This window comes from Aptenodytes patagonicus, chromosome 7 (assembly GCF_965638725.1).
Source record: "Aptenodytes patagonicus chromosome 7, bAptPat1.pri.cur, whole genome shotgun sequence".
In the NCBI taxonomy this organism is placed as follows: Eukaryota; Metazoa; Chordata; class Aves; order Sphenisciformes; family Spheniscidae; genus Aptenodytes; species Aptenodytes patagonicus.
Window position 1 is genome coordinate 42,112,772 of NC_134955.1, and position 25,847 is coordinate 42,138,618.

General features: G+C 35.4%; 1 protein-coding gene across 4 annotated transcripts in view; it reads right to left on the reverse strand.

Moving 5' to 3' along the window:
* The window catches only part of STRN3 (striatin 3), a 70,332-nt gene continuing 44,485 nt past the window's right edge, over nucleotides 1–25,847 (reverse strand). For 2 of the 4 annotated variants that reach the window (XM_076344986.1, XM_076344984.1), the window contains 9 exons: nucleotides 20,631–20,764; nucleotides 11,991–12,166; nucleotides 11,811–11,858; nucleotides 9,306–9,427; nucleotides 7,443–7,610; nucleotides 7,038–7,178; nucleotides 5,508–5,615; nucleotides 3,051–3,137; nucleotides 1–2,934 (listed from right to left, as the gene is read on the reverse strand). In XM_076344986.1, the coding sequence (XP_076201101.1) occupies nucleotides 2,765–2,934; nucleotides 3,051–3,137; nucleotides 5,508–5,615; nucleotides 7,038–7,178; nucleotides 7,443–7,610; nucleotides 9,306–9,427; nucleotides 11,811–11,858; nucleotides 11,991–12,166; nucleotides 20,631–20,764 (1,154 nt within the window). In that variant the 3' untranslated portion in view covers nucleotides 1–2,764. The remainder of the gene's footprint in view (nucleotides 2,935–3,050; nucleotides 3,138–5,507; nucleotides 5,616–7,037; nucleotides 7,179–7,442; nucleotides 7,611–9,305; nucleotides 9,428–11,810; nucleotides 11,859–11,990; nucleotides 12,167–20,630; nucleotides 20,765–25,847) is intronic. The other 2 variants (XM_076344985.1, XM_076344987.1) reach the window with 2 other exon arrangements.

The following is a 25,847-nucleotide window of genomic DNA, read 5'->3' on the forward strand; positions in this document are numbered from 1 at the left end:
TTTTTGGTTTTACCATTTCAATTTTAATACAATTAAAAAAAAAAGGTAAATGTTATGCATGGCAATGTTTATTAAACAATCACATTTCATTTAAGCATTAAAATGCAGCAATCTGGAAAAGCTGCCAGAAACAATGTTTGGCTTCAGAAAAGGCGATTATGAAATTACTTTCAATAAAATTCAAATACTCTCTTGTCTGTTGATTAGTTGAATGCTTTAGACTGGAAGGAACAAAAAGTGCAAATCAGCTGAATGTTACTGTCAAAAGTAAAGTCTTAGTGTCCTACAAGCAGTTACTGAAAGGCCTCACCTCAATCTTCATGATAAAGGACGAAATTCTCCAATTTCTATACAATTATAATTTACTGTAACATTTCAAACAATGTAACATTATTACTAAAACAAAATTAATTTCAGAATATAACTGCAGTATTCTGCCTACCATGAGCACCTTTTTTTCCTTTTTTTTTTTAAATCTAATTTGCTTGACATGAGATGGCATGAGATACATTCTCACTGTAAAACTGGAAACTTACATGAAACAATACAGTTACAACCACTTACAGGAACATGTTCCAGCTTAAGGTAATTTATACCTAAGCATAATACTTTTACATGAAAAATCCAAGATTCATATTGTGGTATTCTGTTTCTGCTGATACACTTTCAGGAAAGTGACTCATCACAGAGTAGCTAAATGTTGACCTGCAGCTTAGCCTTTTGCAAAAAGATTGCCCTTTTGCGCATCATCTTTATTGGAGGACTTGTAAAGAAATGGACAAAAGTTAACAGGTAACATTTGACATATAGGCAGATTATAAGCATTTTTTTTTTTTTTAATTCAACACAATGATTCAGTGGCAGTTTGAAATAAAAATGGAGTACCTTTCTGCCTCCTAAATCACTTGAGAATCACTTCATATACAGACATAGTGAAAAACAGTGTGATTATCATTTTATAAGGCTCTAAGAATACACTAGCAACTTTCAATTTGTTCTTGTAAAAATCTTTTAAAATATTGTGGAAACATGTTCTTATATGTGGGTACTGCTGCTTGAAACTGAACAGTTGGTTGACATCCAGACAACTATTACAATTTTCCAAAAGCAAAGCAGCTTATAAGCATAATAAACAAATGGTCATTTTGCTAAAATTTAGACCTAATTTAGTAATTTGTAGAATGACACTTTCAAACTGTGCAACACAAAATAATATAGCCAACAGTAACATACAGGTACACCATTTAATATTTATTATATGCATTTTATATACATCATTTTTCAACAGCTGTACTTTTGCTATGTGGTACAATCTTAAAAATTTGCTGATTCATAGTTTGTAAAACAGAAACCTTACAAAACTCATCAAAACTCGCAAACTGATCAGAAAAGTTTTGTGGAAGACTAGAAAAAATACTTTATTGTATTAATCATGCATTACACAAACAAAATCTTTAGTTACACCATAAACTGAAGCACATCTGAAAATAAAATAAAAGCAGGGAATAACTAGTCAAAACACAGCAGATTTATGAATCTTGAATCAACTACTTTTGTATTCTATTTGAAACGCAAATAAAAATATTTTTCACTCCAAAAGTTCTGAAACAAGATTGTTTTTTGGAATCAACTCCACTCCAGGTACTTAACCAGAAGAAAAAGAAATTCTTGGTTTGCAACTTTAGAATTGTCAGATGTCCCATTTGTCTCATCTATTTTAGACTGTTCAAAGAGTGCCATGATAGATATACAGGGCCCTTTAACACACTACATAAAAGGATATAAAGACCAACAAAAAGTGAAATAAATAACAATAGGCCATTAGCAAGATGGGTAATCCTTGATAAATAAACTCGTAAATACAGTAAGATGTACAAAATATCACATAGTGATAGGATGCCAAGATTAATTTTTTTTTTTTTTTTTTAAAGAGTTCATTCGGGGGTGTTAACCCCTCTGTGTTTCATTTGAACACATTTTACAGTCCTTTATTTATGAAGACAGTTACGCGATGATGATGAATTAGCATCCTTATGCAAGGACTTAGCTGAGCTGTATTAGGCAAAAGAAGGGAAGAGTGTGGTTACACGGCAGCGGGTCAGTGAGATCTCTGTGTTTTAGGGTTCTATAATGCAGAAAAACATTATCAATACAATCTTGAGCACTGTTGTGACAGGCTAAATATATAAAAAGACTTATAAAAACTAGAATTTTATCCAAACATTTTGTGCAACTAATGCTAAAATATTTTAAGTTAAATTTCCTTTTCTTTAAAGCAAAATAAAAGTTTAAAAGGGGAATCTGTGGCATTCAACTGATAAACAGAAGATTACTAAGAGATGAAAAGAAAGCTACTCTTGGAGCTCACTTCCCCCCACAAGAGCACCACATTCCTAACCCTAAGGCAGCACACAGAGTCCAAAATAAAAGTCTTTTGTAAGATCAGACTCCACGTTTGCTTAAAGACACCTAAAGAACAGACATACGCTCAGTTCATATCCAGTCAAGGCTACAAATACTGGTTTTCTTTTTTGTATTTCTTCCCACCCCCCCAAATACAGTAATTACAGTTAAATGAATGAGCCTGACATTGTTCAAGATGCGGTGACTTTTCACCAACTTATACCTGCCCCACATAAGAGCCTTCACTCAGGCAGATCAGATGTAGTGTCTTATTGGTAACCTTATCATTGATGGCAGTGACGCATTCCCTCTTTTTTGTCCAAACAGACCTGCTGTTATGACGCAGGTTTGTTCTGCTATGTCACACAAATACTTTGGCAAGGGCATCAGCTCCTGCACTGGCAATATACGCTTTTGACGGATGAAATGCTACATCATAAATTGATTCATCCAGCTTTTTCCTATGAGCTGTTATTTCTTGCACACATGTTTTGCTGTCGAAATTCCATAACCTAATGGAACAATCATGGCCTGTTTAGGAAAAAAAGAAAAAAAAAAGACAAAAGACAAAGTTATATTTGTCAGACACTTAAATGCATCACAAATGCAAAATTTATAGAGCATACAGAATATGACAAAACCCTTACTTCCAGACATTAAATAGATTCCATTAGGATCTACAGCTAGACTTGTGACAGCATCCAAGTGAGCAACCATAGAATGGACCATTTTACCTAAAAGAAAAATAAACTGTGAATTTCCTGCAAAGTATTGTTTCTTTTAAAAATAACATTACATGCAATATAGAATAACATGCTTATTTAGATTCCAATAATATCTGCATGATACAATTGTATTAGAAATTATTAAGTTTCAACTGCAGACTCTTGTATAAGCATATGGGTAAATGATACACAACTCTCAAAAAGGCATTCCCATTATAAGCACTCTTTTTGTGCTTTTTTTGTGCCAGATCTAAAGATCTGGCATCTTTACTGGTAGCAGTGACAATGAAGACCAATCCTAAAATGACTGGGTGAGAACCTCAATTTTCAGTCCCTTAAACGTCCTAATACCTGCCCCAGTAGGACAAAGTGTTGATGAAGCTTTGTAAAAAGAGATTTACTGAGTCATACCAAAGGTCCACCTAACTCTGCCATCGCTAGGAGAGAGGCTATTGGTGATAAACCAGGGCAGAAAATAAAAACAAGGCAACTGTAAGTGATACTTGCCCAGAATACTCTCCAGCTTCTAATAATAAACTGTTCAGTTATGTCACAAACCAGAGGTGTTATCTCTGCATTCAACTACTCTTACTGCGTTTCTTTTCAGTGGCCTCCATTCCTGGACTCTTAGTAACATCTTTTAGCATCTCATGATGGTTTTTGGAAGGAGTTCCAGAATGTTTAACTGCACATTATAAGAACAACCACCTCTTTCTGTTTTGAACCTGTCACCTGTTGGGGGTTATCAACTAAACTTTAGTTCATGTATTGGAAAAAAGAGCAAATAAATTCCTAAAAACCATGACTAACATGAAGAAGGTATATAATCTTTGCCCAGTTGTCTGTCTTCCTGAAGAATCTCAGCCTATTTAGTTTCTAAGATTCTTCCTGAAGAAGCTAAATGCTACTGAAGGTACCTCATCATCTTTTTAGCCATTCCCTGAAACATTTTAATTTGGCTGTATCCCTTTTGAGATAAGGGAGACTGGAGTAACACAAAGTACGCATGTGGATACACCAAGAATTCATACAAAGGTATTAACAATGACTCTTTTTGTTGTTTACTCCTTTCCTTCCTCCTAACATTCATTTTGCTGTTCTGACTGCTAAGCGCCAAACTGACATTTTCATTCAACCTCTTCTTATAACTCCGAGGTTTTACCTTGAGTAAGAACAGTCAGACCAAGGATTATTATTTTATATTATAAAGTTTGTTTTTCCTTACATGCATCGTTTCACATTTATCCACATGGAATTTAATCTGCCTGCTCTTAAGTCTATTAAGATCTTCAGTTCTCCATCTTTAATACCCTGAATTAATGAATGTCAGTAAACTGTCAACATATTGTCCCCTGTCCAGATGTTTCACATTATGTTGAACTACTGCTGATCCCTCCAGGACTTGGTAATTTTTTATTTCACAAAATGACCATTTACTTCTACCGTCTGTTTCCTGTCTTTGACCCAATTATTTGTTCATGCAAGATTTTTCTCCTTCTTTTACATCTTTGTTTCTTTAAAGTAATAAATTTTAATTTCAGGACAATCATTGGAATGCATTTAATGACCACAGTTCAAACACATACATTCATGGCAGGTGAGAAGGGGAAAAAAAGTGTCTTATCTTTTTGCTTTTAAAAACAAAAACCCCAAGAACACCACCCCCCACCCCACCCAAACCAGACACGCTTAAGACAGGGGTTTTGTACATGTGCTTACTTAAAGTCAGCTTACGCTGATTTTTTTTTTTTCTTCCAACTTTGGTAGGATAACATGCAGGAAGTGACTGGTAATTTGACAAACCGGAAATTTATGTTCATTCTTACAATTATTCCAACCTTTTTGTCATGACAGACTGTGCAGTTTTTCCCTATACCCTTCTTTCCCCTCTTTTTTCCAGATCCTTTTCTGTTTTATAAACTTAATCAGCAACTTAAGTATAAGACAGGATTCCATTACTACAATGACTTTAGGGTTATTTCTTGCCCTAATAGGTACTAAGCAATGTTCCTTACTACTGAGAGTTGAAAAACATAACTGATACGTGCTTAGAGTTAAAAGCATGGAAATGATGAAGATGGGGAGAAAGTGGCAGACATATTCTATAAATTAGCAAAGTGCTAACTTAAGAGGACCTTCTTGTCCCTCACAACTATCTCTGCATGTTTTGAGAGTATTTTCTAACTGCTGAAGTCACAATTGCAATGAATATCACTATTTCATAGAAAAGGTACTAAAGAGGTTTAATCTTACGAATGCCAAAAGTTCTCTTGTGTAAAACTGCATCACTAGTAAGTTTTCTACAAAATTAATTCTCCCTATGTCCATCCAGACTTTAAACATATTCATACATACAAGTTAGGTTGTCTTTATCCTTACCCGTTTTGTTGTCAAAAAATTTGATGTGTCTATCTTCATGTGCTGTAATAGTTACAGGAAGTGTGGGATGACTTACTACCTTGTTAATATGATTATTTGATTGTACACCTGAAAATAAAATAAAAAAAAAATATTCACCTGCCTTAAAGAAAGGATTAAAGTTACAATGAGAATATTTTAGCATTTCACTTTAGCTTACTATATTAACTAATATTATATAAATAACGTTTTAGGCAGAGCATCAATGAATCTCCTAAGAAATAAATAATAGCTTCTTGCTTTACAGGATGGGGCTAAGCCAGGTATACTCTAGCCAATGTACTGTAAGGTTAAAGCTGTACAAGTGGTTTATACACATGAAAGATTTTTGAGAGAGCTAGCAAACAAACCAAGCAAGTACTGCAGGGCAGCACTAGCCAAGTAGAAACAAACTGTGGCATCTATAATATGTTTAGCACACACCTCTTATACCTCCACATCAAAAAAAAGATTTAGCTCAGGGAAAAAAAAAAAAAAAAAAAAAAAAAAGACAGGCTCCAAATAACTGAAGTCAACCTAACCTATTAGGTTCTGTCAGATATATTTATGTCTTACTTCAACTTAAAGAAACAATGAATGGTTTAGAATCTCTTTCTTTAGAAGATTTTAGAATACTCTTTAAAAAACATTTTCTTATCTTGATATGCCAGTGTTTTAAGGCTTGTTCCCTTCATTTCTGTGCTTAATTTTTGTTGATTCCATTTAAGATTCTCTCTTCAAACTAGGAAAGGTATTTCTCCAATTTGCAATGTTCTTTCTCACTGTCAATGCCAGTTTTTGCACAAGCCACCTAGAATATAGTTTTTACAGTTTTGTAACCTGTGTTGAAGTCTTTATATAAGCTATTTAATACTGTAAGTATAATCACTAAGTAAACAGGACTACTTGGAGGGGAGAAGCAAATTATCCCCTTGCATTATTCTTTTAGATCTCATTTCAATGAAAGGAATGACCAGAAACTGGAGGTTTTCCTTACGGAACACTTCCATAGGTTCAAGAAAAGAAGGCTCCTCTATCTAGAGTTTCATCAGATACGTACAATTCTTAAAGAGCTACATCTCCATAGCACCTTATTTGTAGCAACAGAATTTCTAATATTAGAAGTTCCACAGGAGAGAGTGTTTAATCACAATCAGTGCAGAATCCTACACTGAACTAATATTCTGCTTAATTCACTTATTTACTTAATATCCTCTATGTCAAGGCTATATAATGAAAACTGTTTTAATATGCAATTCAGACAACTGAATTTTGAGAAACCTTAGAGAACAAAACCTGTTGCTTTCACTGTCTCTAACTGCTTTCAAATCCTGCTAATCCACAATCTTTTCCATCGTGTCTGTTCCAAGCATCTTTAAGCACCTAACCAACTTTCAAATTGCATGATGCAGGAGAGGAGCAAAACTTTTTCATTTAATTCACCACATAATAAAACTTGGATAAAGGTATCTCATCCAAGATGGACATTTAATACAGAAGAGCTTTACTTACCAGATTCTATTTGTGATGAAAGCATTACCACTGACTGGGATGTTTCTAAATCATAGATGACTGTGCTGCCAGTGTTAAAAGATGCCACCATATGAGCAGGGTCACAACCTATAAAGTCAACTGATGTAGGTATTCCATGCTCTAGAAAGAGAAAAAAAAATGTCTTTAGAAAGAATGAAACACTTAAAATTCTTGACAGTTTAAACATTTAGTTTGTTTTATACTCATACTTTAAAGAAGAAATTCGCTCCCTTCTTTAGAGTAATGCTACAGCGCCAGGATTACTTTATTAAAAGATCTTTTCCCTTTACTCCTGTTACCTCGTTTTGATAAACGGAGATAATGAGCCTGGATGCATCATCAGCTGCCTCATAACAGATTTTCAAAATCACTGCAAAAACTTACCTTTCTCTCCATTGTAAGTGCAAATACAGGGCATTTTTTCTGGTGGGCTCCATAATCTAATAGTGCCATCTGCTGAACAAGATAGTAAGTGATTCTTTACACCGCTGTAAGCAAGACCCCAGACTGCATCTGTGTGAGCAATTAATGTGCCAGCTAGAACGTTTGGCTCTGGAAAAAACAAGAGTTCAGAAATGAAACCTTTTTAGTGAAGAAACATGAAATAAACATTAAATAAGTATTTCTTGTAACTCAATATAAATTAAATTCCACATAATATTCATATATTATCATATATGTCATATATGTCATATATTCCCCTCAGCCCTTCCTGTTTAAGCAAGAGCTAGAATATTAGCACAGGAGGTCATTTTGCACAACCACTGCCAGCTTTCTCAAAAAGACCCCAAAAAAACCACCAAAAAAGAAAAACAAAGAAACAAAAAACCCCACCAAACCAACCCAACCAACAAAACCCCACAAACAACTATGTCCCTTTTTCCAGAATGATACACACTTGGTACCACCTCCTCTGAGGCACTTGCTTCTTCCCTCCAAATTCACCATCTTAAAGATGCTTGGTCACAGCCCTTCCTCTGTACAAGGTGCAGAAACACCTAACAAAATCAGCTTTCCACTTAAACACTGATACCCAATGCTGTTTTTACTCAGTGTACTCTGCTGACACAGGGGCATGCTCTAAAACTCTCAAGCACCCTAATAATTAAAACAAGATTACTTCTGTTGTGGAACAGGTAAACACATTCTTATTTTTTTCTCCCTGATACTTTATAGTTGTCTTTTATAGAAGGGTTTTTAACCTGTTTGCTAGCAGACTTTGAGTAGAGAAGTGAGAGAAAAAGACAAATGGAAAGGAGTAAAGCCAGATCAATCACTAAAACTTAGTTTTGCAGGAAATTAAAAACAAGTTGGTCTTGCAACCCAAAACCCTGCTAACAAGCTTTAGGGAAGTAAAAACATCCTATTAGAGCTCTTTCTTTTAAAAATAACTTTGTCAGTTGAGTAGAGAGTTCTGTCTGAGGCCCGTGAAAATTATACCAACAATCCAATTATACCTACATGAAGAAATCGGACCATTTTTAGTGATTAGACTATATTGAATAAATTTTTAGCAGAGGCACAATTTGAGCTATATATTGGTTTTAAGGGACAGGGTGTAGCGGTCTTCCTAAATTGGTGCAAGACAGCACTGCCTCCCATCCCTCCCCATCTCTCTGCCACAAATTATGCAGCCTGAGTGTTGTATTAGCTCATTCATTACATTGACACAAGGGAGAGAGGAAGAAATCTTGACTCTGTCCCATTCAAACTTCAGTCAATCCTGGAACTGCACCCTTAGAATTACACTAAACACAAAATGCTGATCAGCATCAATGGCAGGAGAGTGATGCACAGTTTTCCAAGCAGTTATGAGCTCTTTAATTTTAGAGACATCGGTTATGGGAACTGAGATGCAAATCAGAAACATGGGACATAAAATTTGAGTACACTTATCTTAGTTTTCTGAGAATTTCCTATCAGAAGAAATAAATAATCATTCAAAAATTTGGAATTTTGGTTCAAAGTATAAGCATGCTTCTTAAAAAATAATTTATAATTAATTTTTTCTTTACAGTTTAAACCTCAGAAATTGCCAGTCTTCCTATTACAGTTCTGTACAAAGTATGTCACCAAGTGGGAATAAATAATTAATGTTTACCCCACACAAAAAGTTGAAACCACACAATTTAGTTGATAAATGGTAGTTACATTTCACAAAAGCTCCAGAAAATAGATTAGCATCAAGCAGAAAATCAAAGTTGAAGACAAGTGTCATGAGTTGCTTATCTTTTAAAAGATACTTACCATAAGTATCGTATGGATCCACATTAGGGCTAGGCATGTTCCACCACTGGATGGTTGCATCAATACCACCACTGAAACACTGTTCTCCATTGGAACTAATTGCCAATGACAATACAGGTCCACTATTGGGAGACAGAGAAAAGGAAGTTTATTGATACTGCCTACAGAATAGTAGTGAAAATTAGCTATCTACTTTCAAAAAAAATTGGATTGGATTAAGTAGTTAAAAAAAAATTCAAACTCCAAAGAAACAATTCTGTTAAAACCTTTAAGTCTCAACAAGTGATACCAACCTGTATTAAAATATTTGTAATAAATTAACTAAAACTATCCAAATTCAAACAATTCAAAGAACATAATCTTATTTCTCAGAAGCAACAGTAACTAAACCTACAAACGGTGCGTTTTTACAGTACATCTACACCAATCTAATAGCTAGCTGTGCTGAAAGAGGTGGTTGTAGCTCCCGCCCCCCCCCCCCCCCCCCCCCCCCCCCCAATTTTCTCATCCTATTTTAGGAACTGACAGTAACCTATGCCCCAGTAAACTGGTTCAGAAAAATGATCCCATAAAGAGTACTTTTTGGCCAAAGTTCGACTTCTACTGGTTTAACTTCAACCTGTTTGCTGTGGTGTCAGACAAGCACAAGCTGTAGCCCAAAGGAAGCAGCAGGTCTACTCCTTTGGACACACTACTAAGTCAGGCTTAACTGTATTGTAAGACCATATCCCCAAAATTAGATGCCTGGCTCATTTGACGGGCCACACTCAGGATATAAGGAGTTCACTGGTTGTTTAAGTGCAGATGAGCAAACTAGAATTACATATTTGAAGATGGTGAAAAGGAAGACTATTGGTTGAATCCACCTACATATTTGGCAAAGGGAAGAACAAAGCTGGGCTGAAAGGGAATGTTGCTCAAAGCCTGCCTGAGGGGAAAAATAGTAAAATTACTTTGTTACCAGTGTCATTGGAAGTCACAGGGTGGGGATCAGTTCTGTATCAAAACGTCCCCAAACCTTACCTTTTGGTATTCAGTAACAAAAGCCCAAACAATAGCCCAAATATAGACAGAGAAAGAGATCTGACGGATAATTCAATTGGTCAGTGACCCTCTATCACTCAAAAGAACACTTGTATTTAAACATGAGGACAAATTAGTCACCCAGCCCTAGGGAAGAGTGTTTTACACTTCAGCTAGTAAGTGCAAAAATAAGACATTACATTCTATCAAGTAAGTGGCTTAAGGAAAGGAGGAGGGCGATGATCACATGTGTAGATTTCCTAATACAAACTACTAATTTTTTTTTTTTTTTTTTTTTTTTGTCAAGGCCAGCACAGGAAGCGTTATCCACATCCACGCTTATCAAAGAGCTCTCATGAAGCTTACCTGCTAACTGGGTTGGAGACTGGATCTTTAGTTATATAAGCAAAGTACACTCAAACTACTGTAACTGGCTACGGACTGCGCATTTTTGTCTTGCCTTCTTATTGGAAGGAAGCAGAATTCAAAATTAGCAACTGAAACTCAGGCAGTAATAAAGCAGTTAATGTGAGTTGAAAAATCACTAGGAGTTTTACAAGTCCCAGCTCAACTTGCAAGTTTTACTAACATTGTTTAATTCAGGTTAGCTCACTGTCACCATCTGCCACAACAAAGATCTTTCCTTGTTTCAGATTAGTTTGTGCAATCTTCTTTCCCAAGATCTTGGGCTGGACCGCAATCAGAAATGAGAGTATTTGTTACGGTGTGTAATGAACCACCATCTGCACACAAAGCAAGCAAACTTGAGATAGGAAAGGAGGAAGCCTGGATTGACATTGCAAGAGAACTGATTATAGCTATCAGAACTTTACTCAGGTATTAATCAACTTTTTGATTACAACAATTCTTTCACTGATTTTTCAAGTTCCCCCAGACCTGAGAGGCATATGTATGAATTAATACCCATGCCCTATCTACTACTTTGGCCTATCCTGGCAATGAAATTTTATCTCCTGTTCTTGTTCAAGCCCCTAAAAAAATTCAGAACCCTCCTAGTCACTTGCTTGATCTCCTGATTTTTCACTCATTGAAGCTGCATTCAATGTTTTTTTTTATTTTGGTCCTGATGATTGCGTCTGTACTTTTAATTTCTCAGAGCTGTATCTGAAGATACTAGGTAAGACTAATAAATTCTACTTTATTTATCTTCTTCACATATTATATATAAAATCTACAGTCCAAGACATGGGCATCACTCAGGTGATTTCATCGTCTTCTTCCACAATCTCTCCTTCCATTGCAACTAACCACATTTGCCACTTCCTGTCCTTCTTGCTTTATCATGGACTGTGCAATTCGTGACAGGGACTCAGTATTTACCTGTTTTTACAAAGTATAAACGGACCTTGTCCGTATGATGTAAAAATAGAATACATTTGTGGCTTTTAAACGGAAGTGTCTTATGAATCCATGAGATAACGACCATATAATTATCAAGCATTAATTATGTCAAACACTTACATGTGGGCCCTAAATGTGTAGATGGGTTCTACATCTAAAGAGGCACTCCTGAAAGAGAAAGGAAGAGTTATTACAGTACATGAAATCTCTACTGAAAAACTCTGAAAACATTTAAGAGTTTAATCAATTCCAAAGGCATCTGAAACATAATTGATGTTTTATAAAAACCCATATACTTGCTTTTTGGCAGGAACAGTTTTCTGCAAATTCCAAAGTTTTAGAGTATGGTCCTCAGAGGCTGTAACCAGCACAGGCTCTACAGGATGAAAAGCTAATGCCCGCACTCCATCAAAATGACTGCGTAGCGTATACTTAGGGTTCCATGTCTTTCGGAAGGCATCTTTATTAGCTGGCAGCTTAAAAAAAGAAAAGGAAAGGAGTAATTTTATCTTGGGTTTATAAATTATGTATAATATATATCTCCCCGTAGTTTAGGAAAACATGCTATTTTTGATTCAACTAATACATGTTCAATCTTAAGTTTGCATTTATCTATTGATCTGTCTATATGCATCTCTAACTCCCTCTCTGGCATGCAAGGTAGTCTGCAAATTTTTCTATTGTAATCGTTTCTTTTGTCCCAGAGTGGAACAGAGTACAATGCTGAATACACAGACAAGAAGCCTTGATTTTCAAAAACTGGTTTTAATCCTTTTGTGCAATGATACTTTAATTCTTCTTCCCTGAAGAAAGATAAAGGTTTCATCGCTTATCATGTTCTCTGCACCCAAGGAAGAGATTACAACTGCGAAAAGCTCATTTATCACTTAAACACAATAAAAATAGCTTCAGGTCCCTAGTGAGTGATCTTCCTCAGATGAGTAACTTGACTGAAAATGACAGGAAACACATGTAATTCTTGAATAATTCTACACGTGAAGGTATGTACACAGAAACAGGTAATCCAAATTCCAATATGTATTTGTCATGATTTTAAAAATAACATTACATATAAATATTTTTAAAGTCTTTAAGGAGTTTTAAATATATTCATGAGACAATCACTTAGTTACTATGTGAAGCAATATATACAAATGTTACGTTTATATACTGTGAACATCCAATTCATACTCTTAACCTATAGACTGTTAGGCTAAAATACAAAAATTACAGATGCTTAATAGAAATTATAGCTAACTCAGAAAAGTTAACAGAAAATCTCAAGCTCTTCTAGTGACTGCAGGAGACTAATTTAGAGCTTTGAACACAATTTATATTATGCAGAAAGTAGACCCTTAAAAGACTATATCCCACTTGTCCTAAGCCTCCATCATAAGGAGAAATACATGTGCAGGTACTTCTCTCTTCCTCTCAAGTAATTATAAAGGGAGTTTAGAAAACTGACTTTAGTTAGATGACCAAAATTAGCAAACTAGGAATGAATGGAAACTAATCCTATCCTCTGCCTTACACACTATTCACCATGTAATTGTTAAAGCGTGTTTCTCAACTGTAGGCCAGAATCAGTATCCCAAGATACTTTCAGCAACACTATTAAGAGATTAAAGTCTCCCATAGCTAATAAAATCTTAGTACCTTATATCTGTCAGGACTGAAAATAAAAATCAGATCATAACGTAACATATACTGTAATAAGTATTCTTGGACCAAATCTATATCCTGGACTGAATTACCACTACTCGCTCAACCTAAATTTGATTCTATCTAATAAAAATAAATAGAAAGGCTCAGACAATAAAATTTACTGTTCTGAGTTACAGATGTGCAGACATTTGCTCTTCCCTTATATTAATGTAAATTTCTGGCTTAAGTGCAAACTATGCCAAATTCAGATCAAGCAAGAGAAACTTGTTATACCAGACATGTAACCTGGATTTTTTTTTTTTTTAAATACCAACAAATACATTTTATAACAAAGCATTTTGTTTCCAATCCTCCTACTTCAGCGTATACTGAATACCACAATATTTTTGTTGAGATTTAAGTTATTTAGCACTACACTGCATATTATATACAAGCTTCATAAAAAGAATAATCTTTTGTTTCAGGGAACAGAGTAGAATTCTGGAGTTCTGCATTAAACTTGATAGATTTCAGCCCAACCTGCATATTCATTCACCTCCCTGAATCTAAAGTGGCTAAGAGAAGGAAAAAAAATGGTATTTTTCTAGCAGAGTCCCTCGACATTTTTAATCCTCATTATGTAATGTATTCATCCACCTGGCTAACTCATGTTGCCTCATGCACTTGTGGTGATCTGGGCCTTAGAGAAATTAAAGCCAAAACATTTGAAATAGCAATGGTTAATTTTAGCATGTCCCAGATTAGACAGAAGACCTGGATTCTTTGGGTGCAACGTGCATCCACACCACACTGATTTCTATTACAGTTGTGATGAAGAGTCATTCAAGAAAACCAGGACTGAATACAGTGGTCCTTATTTTTCAAAAAAAGGGAAAGAGTTCATTAAATTTTTTTTGTTAAAACGGCTGTTGCAATGGTGATTTCGTTCTCAGCGGTTCAGAGGAATCTACTAAAAGGCAAGGTACGGAATTTACAGAAGTTATGAAAAACAACGTACATTTCCTATCATAAGTATAGCTTTAAAGCCTTTTTAAAACAGACTTGAACATCTTGGTTCTTTTAGAAGGCACCATGTACACCTTCCTAGAAATCTAGTTATATATAAGCTGATTTTTTTTTTTGTTTAATTCTTTTCCCCCATCCACGTTTCCAATGAATCTTGACATTCTTACTGCAAGAGTAAGAGAACAACCGACACATCTTTAAAAAGAGACCCTTGCAACCTCTAAGAAAAAAGCTAACCAGTAGTATATTTCCAAAGAAAATACACCTCAGAAAAACACAGTCAAGGACTTGGAAAAGGGATTTGATGATTACAAAGGATAAATGTGAGATACCTCTGGCCCATTTTGTATAATGGAAAAGTAAAATGTGACACTGTATGTCAATGTTCTAAAGCATGACATCTCAAAAGCCTCTCAAAACAGAAGGCATGGTCACACCGCCCCATTAAGTCTTAATGTTCTACTGTAAATGCCAAAAAGATAAAGTCGCGAGAAGACAGACTATGGAACCATACAGCTTCACTAGCTCCTTCTCCCTTTTTCCCTATACTTTGGTGGACTTTATTAAACAGGACCAAGAGGAATCAGCTGAATCCTTGATCCTAGTCTCCTGTCAGCAAACAGCCACAGAGTAGATGCTTAGAATAGCAGGGTCTACCAAAAACAAGAGTTGTTCCCCCACCTGAAACCACCCACCAACACCCAAACAAAAACTCTGTCTAGGTCAGGAGACACAAACACTTTACATATCCTAAAAAAACCTTTACCACAAAATTTCCTTAAACTTAGAGCAAAATAAAAAACATGAAACCCATACACCACAAGAAACTGCTAAACAGATTAGAGGAGCAATCAGAATTGGAAATGTCTGCTTTATAATACTTGCTCAATACAGCCTAATAAAAATCCCTTTTTGCCTTTGTTTTGTTTGTATGGGAACACAGGCAAGCATCCTATTCATTCTGCCCTGTAAACCACCAGCAAACCAGACTGAAAGAAACTACACGTGAACTAAACAAAAAAACAAAACAAAAACCAACCAACCAAAAAAGACACCAGGAAAGGAAGCTCTTCCTTGCCCCTGCAATCAACAGAATCCTTACAGCATAGTAAGGAGACATGTATTTCCCTGTCTCGATCAACTACTCGCCTACAGCAAACAGAGGAATCAGAGAGCAATAATTAGTAACTGTAGTCAGAGTCTTTTCATGTTTTAATGCTATTTTTTTCTTGATAATGATGTGACTGATTGAAGATTTTCAAATTTAGATGCTCTGATAAATGAGGACTTTCCATTTCGCAGCCAGTCCTACAGCAGAAAACCACCACCATCCTGTGCAGCTATAGAATCCAAGAATATACAAATGGGAGCATTTGATTTGGTAACAATATTACTCCCTCAGGGTACAAACAACTACATGCACTGAGGTAAATATAAAGAACTAGATATTGAAAAGACATGACTTGAGATGACTGTACCGTATTACAGTATCTACCGCTTAGATGACTAGTCTTATGGACAACTTGTGCGCTGAATCATTCACATACAGAAAAATTTTCAGCTATAGTTGAAATCTTAAGATTTAAAACTTAATCCCCATCCTGTCCACATATCCTCTCCTTTTCAAAATATAATACTCATCAAGGAGCGATACATGAAACCTAGTGGAACCCTGTTGTAGCTTTATTTATTCATGCACTATAATGGCTCACACAAGCTATTTGAAAGGCATGGACCTATTTGGACCAAAATGGAAGAAGTGGGAATATTAAGTATTTTGGGGGGTTTTTTTGGTTGTTTTACTTAAACATTAACTTAGCTTAACATTATCTGCTTATCTGGACGTATACTGGAAAAGGAGGTGGCTTCAGCTAAGCTTATAGGGGCATGAGATTAAGATGTCCTACAACTACTGTATTACAGGCACATGGTAAGACATGGTCTTATTGCACTACAGATCCACAGTTACGTGGAAACAACTTCAGAAATTAAGAACTATCAAGGAATTTTTAACCTGAAGGAACATTGTGATGGAGAACTAATAGCATCTGAATTTCAGTCTCTTCAGACCCATGACAGGACAGAGATTCCCTTCTTAAATAAAAATATCGAAAAAATCCTTCCCATCTGTGTTATTTGATACTTCAAGTTTATCTTTTCTGACACACGAAGAAGTCAGAAGCCACTATGCATTTTTCAGATATGCTTTAAAAGACAGCAGATATGCTAACAGCACTGGGAAAGGAGGACAGGATAGGAAGCCGGGAAACCAAGTGACAATTACAGTCAATCACTTCTCATTCCTATTTGGTGAATGATCCAGTAAGAAAGCAAAAACTTACTTCTATCTTTTGTCTCCTGTATCAGCCAGATACTAAAGCATGAGATAACCTCTCCCCACACACGTCCCAAACCAAGCTGTAATTAAAGAGCCTCTAACAAAGGGTCTTAATGAGAAAATTTTTGAAAATCCAACCACACTGAAGCAATAAGATCTGTCATCTACAGGATCACTGACACCTTCAAAGCTTCAACAAATTTGTGAGGTACTGCCTTCTGCTGCAAACTCCTTATTAGCTCAGGCAGTATCTCATACTTGCGTATTTATCCCCTCTATTCTCTGCTTTAAGTTTCCCAAGAGCAACGGCAACTCCAAGTTCTATTCTGCATCACTCTTTGCACAGTAAAAACTGTATTGTCAGGTTTATCACAAGTACCACAGATTCTCCTGAAACAGTTTCATCAGTTGGTGTCAATTATATTATTCATTGTAATGGTTCCTGAGTTTGTCTTGGCTCACCTGTAAATACTCCTCCTCCTTGGAATAAGCAAAATGGCTACAGACTGTTTTATGAAGAAGCTGTACTTCACAAAAGAGAATGATATATTGCAAAGTTGCAATGTTGCAGTCAAGCATGACACTTTCCTCAAAACCAGTCTTGCTTCTGAAAGTCTCTCTCAGGCCATCCTCTACAGACCAACTTTCCCTACACTACTGGAGTTCTTGAAGGAGAGATCACAAATTCCTTCTTTTACATCAAAGACATTCATAGAATCACAGAATCATAGAATAGTTTGGGTTGGAAGGGACCTCTAAAGGTCATCTAGTCCAACCCCCCCTGCCGTGGGCAGGGACATCTTCAACTAGATCAGATTGCTCAGAGCCCCGTCCAACCTCTTTAGCATAGAAAGAAGCATGGCATTTATTTACCATTATGGCATCAGAACATATTTATGATTGCATTATTTTGATCTAAGATACTTCTAGCTCAGCATCAGTCTCTGACAGTAGCTAAAAACAACCAAAAATGCCTAAGAAAAAGTACAAGAATAGTAATGCTGCTTCTCACTGTTCTTCCAGACTGCTATCATTTCAGCCCAAGAACTTCCTGTTCCTTCTATGTATATAGTAATTCTCAATGGAAAGCTAATTGGAGAACAACAGACAACAATGATCTACAATAGAGATATAGAGTATTCTGCTCCTACTGGAGTTGTACAGATACTGGAATTTATGCTATTAATTGTGATTGATAATCATCCTCATGACATTAAAAAGAGCCAACCAAGAATGGAGCCATGCAAAATACAGTATTACAGACCAGCCCTAAGGGTCACCATACTAATTAGTCCATGCATTAATTGTCCAGCATACAGGCTGACTTGGGATTTTGGCGGGCAGAAGAGGAAAGAAGGGTGCTTCAATAATATTTTAGATTTTTAAAAGAAAAAACAATCAGAAAATTTTGTGGTTACAAACATATGCCTTAAGAGCCCAATGTTGTCGCGTTACCTTTATAAATCTAATGAAGGGCAAGTCTGACCCACCAGTCCTTGATACTCCAAGGTTCTGAACTCGGGAATCGGACAGGCATAGAATGCAATGCAACTGCAAAAACAATTTGTGATCTAATCTCACAACTGTAGCTGCCTCACTACTGGAAGTATACCATTTAGTTTTTTGATACCTCATATTTATTGTCAGTAAAATGGGAATAATACTTAAAGAAAATAAAATAATCAACTGACAAGTTCAGAAGCTTGATTTGAGATTCTAAACTGCTTTAAAATAAATATTTTTCCTCATGCAAGTTAGCATTAAACCAAACTTTTCTTAATTCTTCGATGAAGATACATACAGGAGCATTTAGAAGTTATTCAACCAAGTAAATACAATACTATGTAAAACAAATGCCCAAACTATTCAACTTCATAATTCCCAGGGGAATTTACTACTAGTTGTTGTGGTTTAACCCAAGCTGGCAACTGAGCACCACCCAGCCGCTCGCTCACTCCCCCCCAGTGGGATGGGGGAGAGAATCGGAAGGGTAAAAGTGAGAAAACTCATGGATTGAGATAAAAACAGTTTCACAGGTAAAGCAAAAGCTGCGCACGCAAGCAAAGCAAAACAAGGAATTCATTCACTGCTTCCCATGGGCAGGCAGGGGTTCAGCCATCTCCAGGAAAGCAGAGCTCCATCACGTGTAATGGTTACTTGGGAAGACAAACGCCATCACTCCAAACGTCTCCCATTTCCTTCTTCTTCCCCCAGCTTTATATGCTGAGCATGATGTCATATGGTATAGAATATCCCTTTGGTCAGTTGGGGTCAGCTGTCCTGGCTGTGTCCCCTCCCAACTTCTTGTGCACCCCCAGCCTACTCGCTGGTGGGGTGCTGTGAGAGGCAAAAAAGGCCTTGACTCTGTGTAAGCACTGCTCAGCAATAATGAAAACATCCCTGTATTATCAACACTGTTTCCAGCACAAATCCAAAACACAGCCCCACACTAGTTACTCTGAAGAAAATTAACTCTACCCCAGCCAAAACCAGCACATAGTTAGCAGTAGTAGTTAGGAACATCCAGTTCTGGATGTTTCAAATTTAAGCTGCCTTAAAGCATTTACAATTGAAGCTTTTAAAAAAAACTTTTCTTTGAAGTCCACTTGTTCATAGATTTCATTTTGAAACTTAAAAAAAAAGTAATAATTTTCTAAACAATTGTACATGACCCTCAAGTCAGATACATTTTACATGTGATTACACAAGAGATTTAGCTAGACAGAAGGCAAAGTTCTGAGAAAGTTAAGATGCAAAGAACTGAAGTTGAACTTTGATATTATCTTACTACCCAAAAGTGTTATGTCATTTGAAATGAAACAGACAACCTGAAGATTAATCTTTACTGTGAAAAGTATGATATATTATACAAATTTAAAAAGTACTCCAAATATTTAAAAAAGCTCTTTCATTTATTGTTATACAGTCCAGTAATAGAAGGATGGATAATTAACATTTTCATTTGTTATTCATTAAATAGAACTATGGAACATAACACCCTGCAATACTGGAGAAATGCAAGTATTAGCTCTTACTTCATTACAGCAAGTGTAATGCTGTACCATTATAAATACCGAAGGACAACTATGATTAAAAAAAAAAAGGTGTGTAGTCACACACAAGTATTTTCGGACCCTGTAAAAAGCTATAAATAATTTATTTCTTCACTTTGCAAATTCTAAGATTTTAATAAAATCCCTAGTAATGGTTTCCAGTACAAACACCATGTATCTAACTTGAAAAGTTACAGAAACAGAGAGGTACCTTATCAACAACAATAATAAAAAAACCCCAAACAACCACAACCCAAAACCACAAGTCACTTTAAATACAATACAATACATAAGACTTACCTGAACACTTCCCTAACCAGCCATCAAATGTTACTAGCCGATGAAAAATTCATATAACACTACTGGTAGTAGCTTAATGAATATGGTCAAAGGAATGTCAGAACACTGGATTATAATAAAAATACACCCTAAAAGCTTACATCTGAAATATACTACTACATATAGTCTATGCTGTTAACACTACATAAACACAAAGGGGAGAGCAAAGAAATAAGTTAATATCAATATTTGTGTTTTATGCCATGTCTTCTCAATACTCCATATCAGTGTATAATTGCCATTTTTGTTCAAACAAATTCACGTTAAGACGTCAATCTTTATTTTGTGTCATAACACATTCCCCCAGTGACAAAATCTAAACTAAATTATCTAAGTAGAAAACAAACAAGTCATCTCACTTAATTTTGACTACCCAAATTACTTAGCCCATTCACAAGGTGCTCCCTCCTCCTCCCAAGTAATAGTTTTTGCTAATAAAACCTCTGTTCTCTGCATCTGTAATGTTCAGGGTGGGGGAGAGGGGACCCAACTATTATTGATTAAACTGTATAAAGAATTTGAAAATAAAATTGCACTTACATCATAACTATAGTCTGCATCATTTGTTACTGTCAAGTCTGCAAGGTCTCCAAGGCCCAGTACACTTAACAACACATCATCAGAACCCATAATAAATGACTTGCCTCCTCCAGGTGGAAACGTTATTGGCTCAGCTACAAAGAACAAAACAGTTTCTTTAAGTCTCAATGTAATAATTCAAACTGATGAAAAACTGCATTATTCATCACTTAAAAGCAAAGCAGAGTTTAAAACTGAACTTGTATGTGCTACATACTGCCCCAACTAAAAAGAAAGAGCATGACAACACACACACATGTGCAAACACACACATATATATTAAATAAACAATTCTTTTATCATGCTTTGTCATTTGATTTCAACTTACTTTACAGAGGTGTTCAATACTACTGACAAGTGACTTGACTGACATTACATTGCAATATCAAATGTACGTCCCAGGTCTCCAAATTCTCAGCTAAATATTTCATTCACTACACCATGCTATCTGCCTTCTATCCGGTTGCAAGTAAGTCTCTGTGCTTTATACTAGACAAATATCTCTACTTGCATGTGTAAATATTTTTTATCTCTCAGGCTAAAGGCCTCCTGTAAAACATCTCTTCTACTTTGATTTTTTCAGATGATTAAAAAAATGAAAACATCTGTTATTCATTAATTCTCTCTCTTACTTTCTCAGCATGATTTTGGATTCTAATTTAAAATACACTCAACTGATGTTTATCTTAGCTAGCTGTGCCTTCCCCAAATTAAAATTTAACATTTCTGTTAATTATAATTTAGAATGAATACAAATTATATATAACCATTATTTTTTAGATGAATTGAGAATGAAAGTTTCAAATATTCACCCATATTCTTTACATTCTTCAACAATTCTGTATATCTCCTTCTACCCACAAATATAAATTTAGCAGTAAGGAATAGTAATAAAGGCTTAAACATTGTAATACTTCAGCATATTTTAGAAGCTGCTTTTACTTAGCAGTATTGCCTTCCGTGCAAAAATTGGGACACTTGTTAGGTAGAGTACTTAAACTTCAGCTATGTGTGAACTTCAACTAAGTGCAAACATCTGCAAAATATGTTAAATCGTATTTAACATCTTTAAAAATTAAACTTGCTTGACTTTTGGATTTCACTGATTTGGCAGAGAGAATTATGGTCTCACTTTAATGCCACCCCTTGTTTCTAATCCTCTCAGAAAAACCTTGAAACTCAGAGAAAATGAAGTTTTCAGATCTGAAAAAACATCCATATCCTGTTTTTTGTCTTACAAAAATAGTTCCAAACAAGAGGACTAATAATCAACACATTCCTGTTTTGAACATGCATCTTTATTATTCTGTATCATCACTATCTGAATGGTAACCTAGTTATGTTCCACTCCAGCTGAAGAAAAGTAACTAAGACCAGGTGTAAATTTATAGATGTCTTGCATCATTACTATGGCTACACAAAGAGGAGCCAGTCCAGCTAGATCAAAAAATCACTTCAAGAATAAAACAAGTTCTAATGCTTGAGAACTACTGTACTATTAAAAAAATGTAACATTAGCACAGGCAACACAACTGTACATGAGAAGCTAAGAATATAATCTATGTAAGAATAAAGACTGCTGTTCCTACAATTGCATAAAAAGAACAAATAGTATTCTAACTATGCACAATCACCTCTTTATAAAACACTCACAATCCATACAAAGATCTTGACTCATCAGAATGCTACATTAAATTAACAGCCCAAAATAGCTTACCATGCCCTTATATGAATAAGCTTTTCATTTCCGTTAATATTTTACTAAAACTCTCAGTTTAACAATCTATTCCAAACCACTCATATTTCAGAAAAAGCCATATTCCTAGAAAACACCTTATTATTTTCCATGTTCCCACCTATTTCCCTTACTATTGGTTTTTGGGGTTTGGTTTTTTTTGGGGGGGTAAGGAGGTATCCAGTCATCCATGCTTATTAGATGAGATCAGAGTTTCTACGGATTGATTTCTTACTGAAAGTGTCTGAGCTGAGTATAAAAGGAAATAGAAACAATACTTTATACGAAGCAAGAAATAAAATAACATCACAAAAAATTCTCTTGGTGAACCTAAATCGTGAAATCCTCAAATGAATAACATTTCATGGTTCTTTTCTGACAGAAAAAGAGTGGGAGGGGAAAAAAAAAAATAAAGGCTACAAAAGAAACAGAGGGCTCTTTTAGGGGTTTTTGTTGTTGTCGTCGTCATCGGTGGTTGGTTTTGTGGTTTGGTTTTTTCCCTTTTCTTTTTGTCTCCCACAGAAAGACTCCAACACTTCTATTTGGAATTTCCAAAACTGGCTCACCTCTACTGTCTTAACGACATCCCAGCCTCCCAAATACAAGTATCCATTTACAAGTCAAACCTCCCAAGTCATTATTTGCATCAGAGGTGAATATCCCTTCTTTAAAGCTTCAAAATTAATGCTATCCGAAATTTAGAAGCATATTTCTCAATACTAAAGTTGCCAATATGTATAATAAGTTGTATAACTACATTTTAATTTATTTGCACATTTTATTATTTTAAAATAAGACATATTAAAAGAAGTTGAAAAAATGGTTGCAAGCTGTTTTTATAAAAAGAAAAGGCAGAAAAGTAATACAATGAAAGATGTGTGATGTTCTAGCTACTAAAAGTAAAGACCCACAACTCTGCATATCAAAAGCATTGCATCAATAGATATATGCAAATGATAAAGTTAAATAAAGTACTTATTGAATGCTTTTCATCTTTAAAAAAGATCCAAGTATTTTTCTAACACACACAGTACAATATTATCCTCATAGCATAATACATATGTTTAACTGAGTCGTGATCAATAAATACCAAGTAAAAATGTAAGTGATAGTACAAGTTTCTCTGTAGGTGAAGCTAGGTGAAAAAAATGCAATGATTAAATATTTGCTTGGCCAATCCTAACCAGCACTTCTTACCCTCAAGTTCTTGACATCATACATAATTACGTGAAATTCAAGCAGTAATATTTGTACAGACTGAAACTGCTTCAATCTCTAATCAAATATGTATGTTCATATATGCTGTTGTTGTCTACTGTAAGTCAGGGACATTTTAATCTTGTTTTCCAGAAAGTTAATACGTGGTACACCAAAAGCAGCAGTTAATGCCTGAGCAATTAGCTGTTACTGCTATTTTTTTGTCAATCTATAGATTGACACCCCCACAATCTATTAAAAATCTATTAAAAAAGAAAAACAAACACGTGAAAATAATAATTCTCTGTACAATACATTGGATGGAGAATCATGCTGCTGTTGATTCTGTTTCTGAAAGTCATGCAATATGGTGAAATGGAAACCCCAGTTTCTTATGGCCAAAACTATAAAGTGTAATTACAGCATAAAAATTTTCTTATCATATTTAACCAGGCACTTGGGGGGGGGGGGGGGACCACCACAAAAAAACCCAAACCAAAAAACACACCTTTAGAGGTATAAAAGATATATTCCCAGCCAATTAGAACCATAGTTTACTTTCCTCCCTGAACCTCCTCCTCCCCTCAAGAAAAAAAAAAAAAAGAAAAAGGTGATCTTAATAAGACTTTGTTCTCTATATGAAAACAAAATCATGAACCACTATCTCAGAACTGTAACACTTCAGAGTGTAGCATAAACCTTACGTACAGTCACAAGAACGTTATGGCTTGGTAACGTTGATCAGCATAGGCTAGTGTGTCCCGGCAAGAAAGCCTAAAGTTGTCTGCAGAAAACTTAGCTTTTAAAACACAGCTGAATGAATAATTGAGCAAAATCTGCATTTTATGATAATGAAGTATTTGGCCTTGTTAACAAAAGGCAGACCTAGAAGGAATTCAAAAGACAACGCTGAGCTTGTTTGCTTGCAGCTTTGCACCATACGGTACAGACAAAAACTTTAAAAACCACATAGTATTCAGGATAGAATTTCTGATCAAACAGCAAAATTTACACTCGAATATTCAAGTTTAAAAGTTATGCAGAAACCACAATTAGCAGATATGATGGTAAGACATTCATACTACTGCTTTAATGAATAAAGCCCAAACTACACTGATAAGCTGAAAACATATGAACACATTAAATAGCATGAAAATATAATCCTGAAGGCACAGTTTATTTGAAAATAGCATGGACAATCTTTATTTGAAGGGTAGCACAGTGTTTGTGCTACAGGAACCAGGCAATAAAAGTCAGTCCCTATCAAATTCAAATTTAGCATCTATTTCTTCAGAAAGATTGTTTTAGATGTAAAGTCTGTAAAAGAGACAACAGCTATACGTCCTGTCCTTAAACAATGAACATCTGTGTTCCTTTGCACAACATGTATGGTCTAAGAAAAATAGCCTAAGACAGACCGAGGGAACTGTAACTGTAGGGTCACATGCCCTTAATACCTTAAACAAGGCTAAAAGGCAACCTAAAGCATGTAAATACTAAACCTAAATGCAACCCAAATGTACGTCCACAAGTTTTAGCAAGTGGAATTTCACCAGTCAGTTTTTCAATTGCACTCCACAGGTAAATTTGATACTGGTTCATCTTTAAGTCATAAATAAAAACAAAGATGAAAAGGAAGGCAGTAGAAGAGAAGGTGGGAAGACAAACACTTTTGTAAAATAATAGTTTGGGAGAGCAACAAAAAAAACTCCCTGCAAACTTGCTATTTTTCTGCTTGCCTGATGACAGGCATTTCTGGGGGCAGGGGTGAAGGACGAATAGCAGAACCAACAGATTATCAGGATCAGTAATAACGCAAATTCTTTCCACTTCTGGCATAGCTGATACCATGCCAGGGTTTATGGGTCAAAGATCATCATAAAGGAGCCAAATCTGAATTCAGCTGAGTATTCTGAATTAATATGTTCTGAGTAGAGGACAGAATTCACATAATGGTATTCTAATCTGAAAGTTAATACAAGGAAAGTCATTCCTTTAAAACAAAAAACTTAAAGCTGAATACAAGATTTTAGACTATTTAGATAATAGTTTGCCACTATCTTCTATTGCCTAAGATAATCCTGAAATTGAAACCAGTACTTTGTAAAGAAAGTATCTTTGTACGCTTCTGTATATAGACCACGAGAATTTTAAAAAAAGAGAACATTAAACTTGAGGAAAAGAGACAAGTTAGTCTCGTAACTTAAATAACTACTTCTAAATTTCACTTTACAATGCAAACTGTG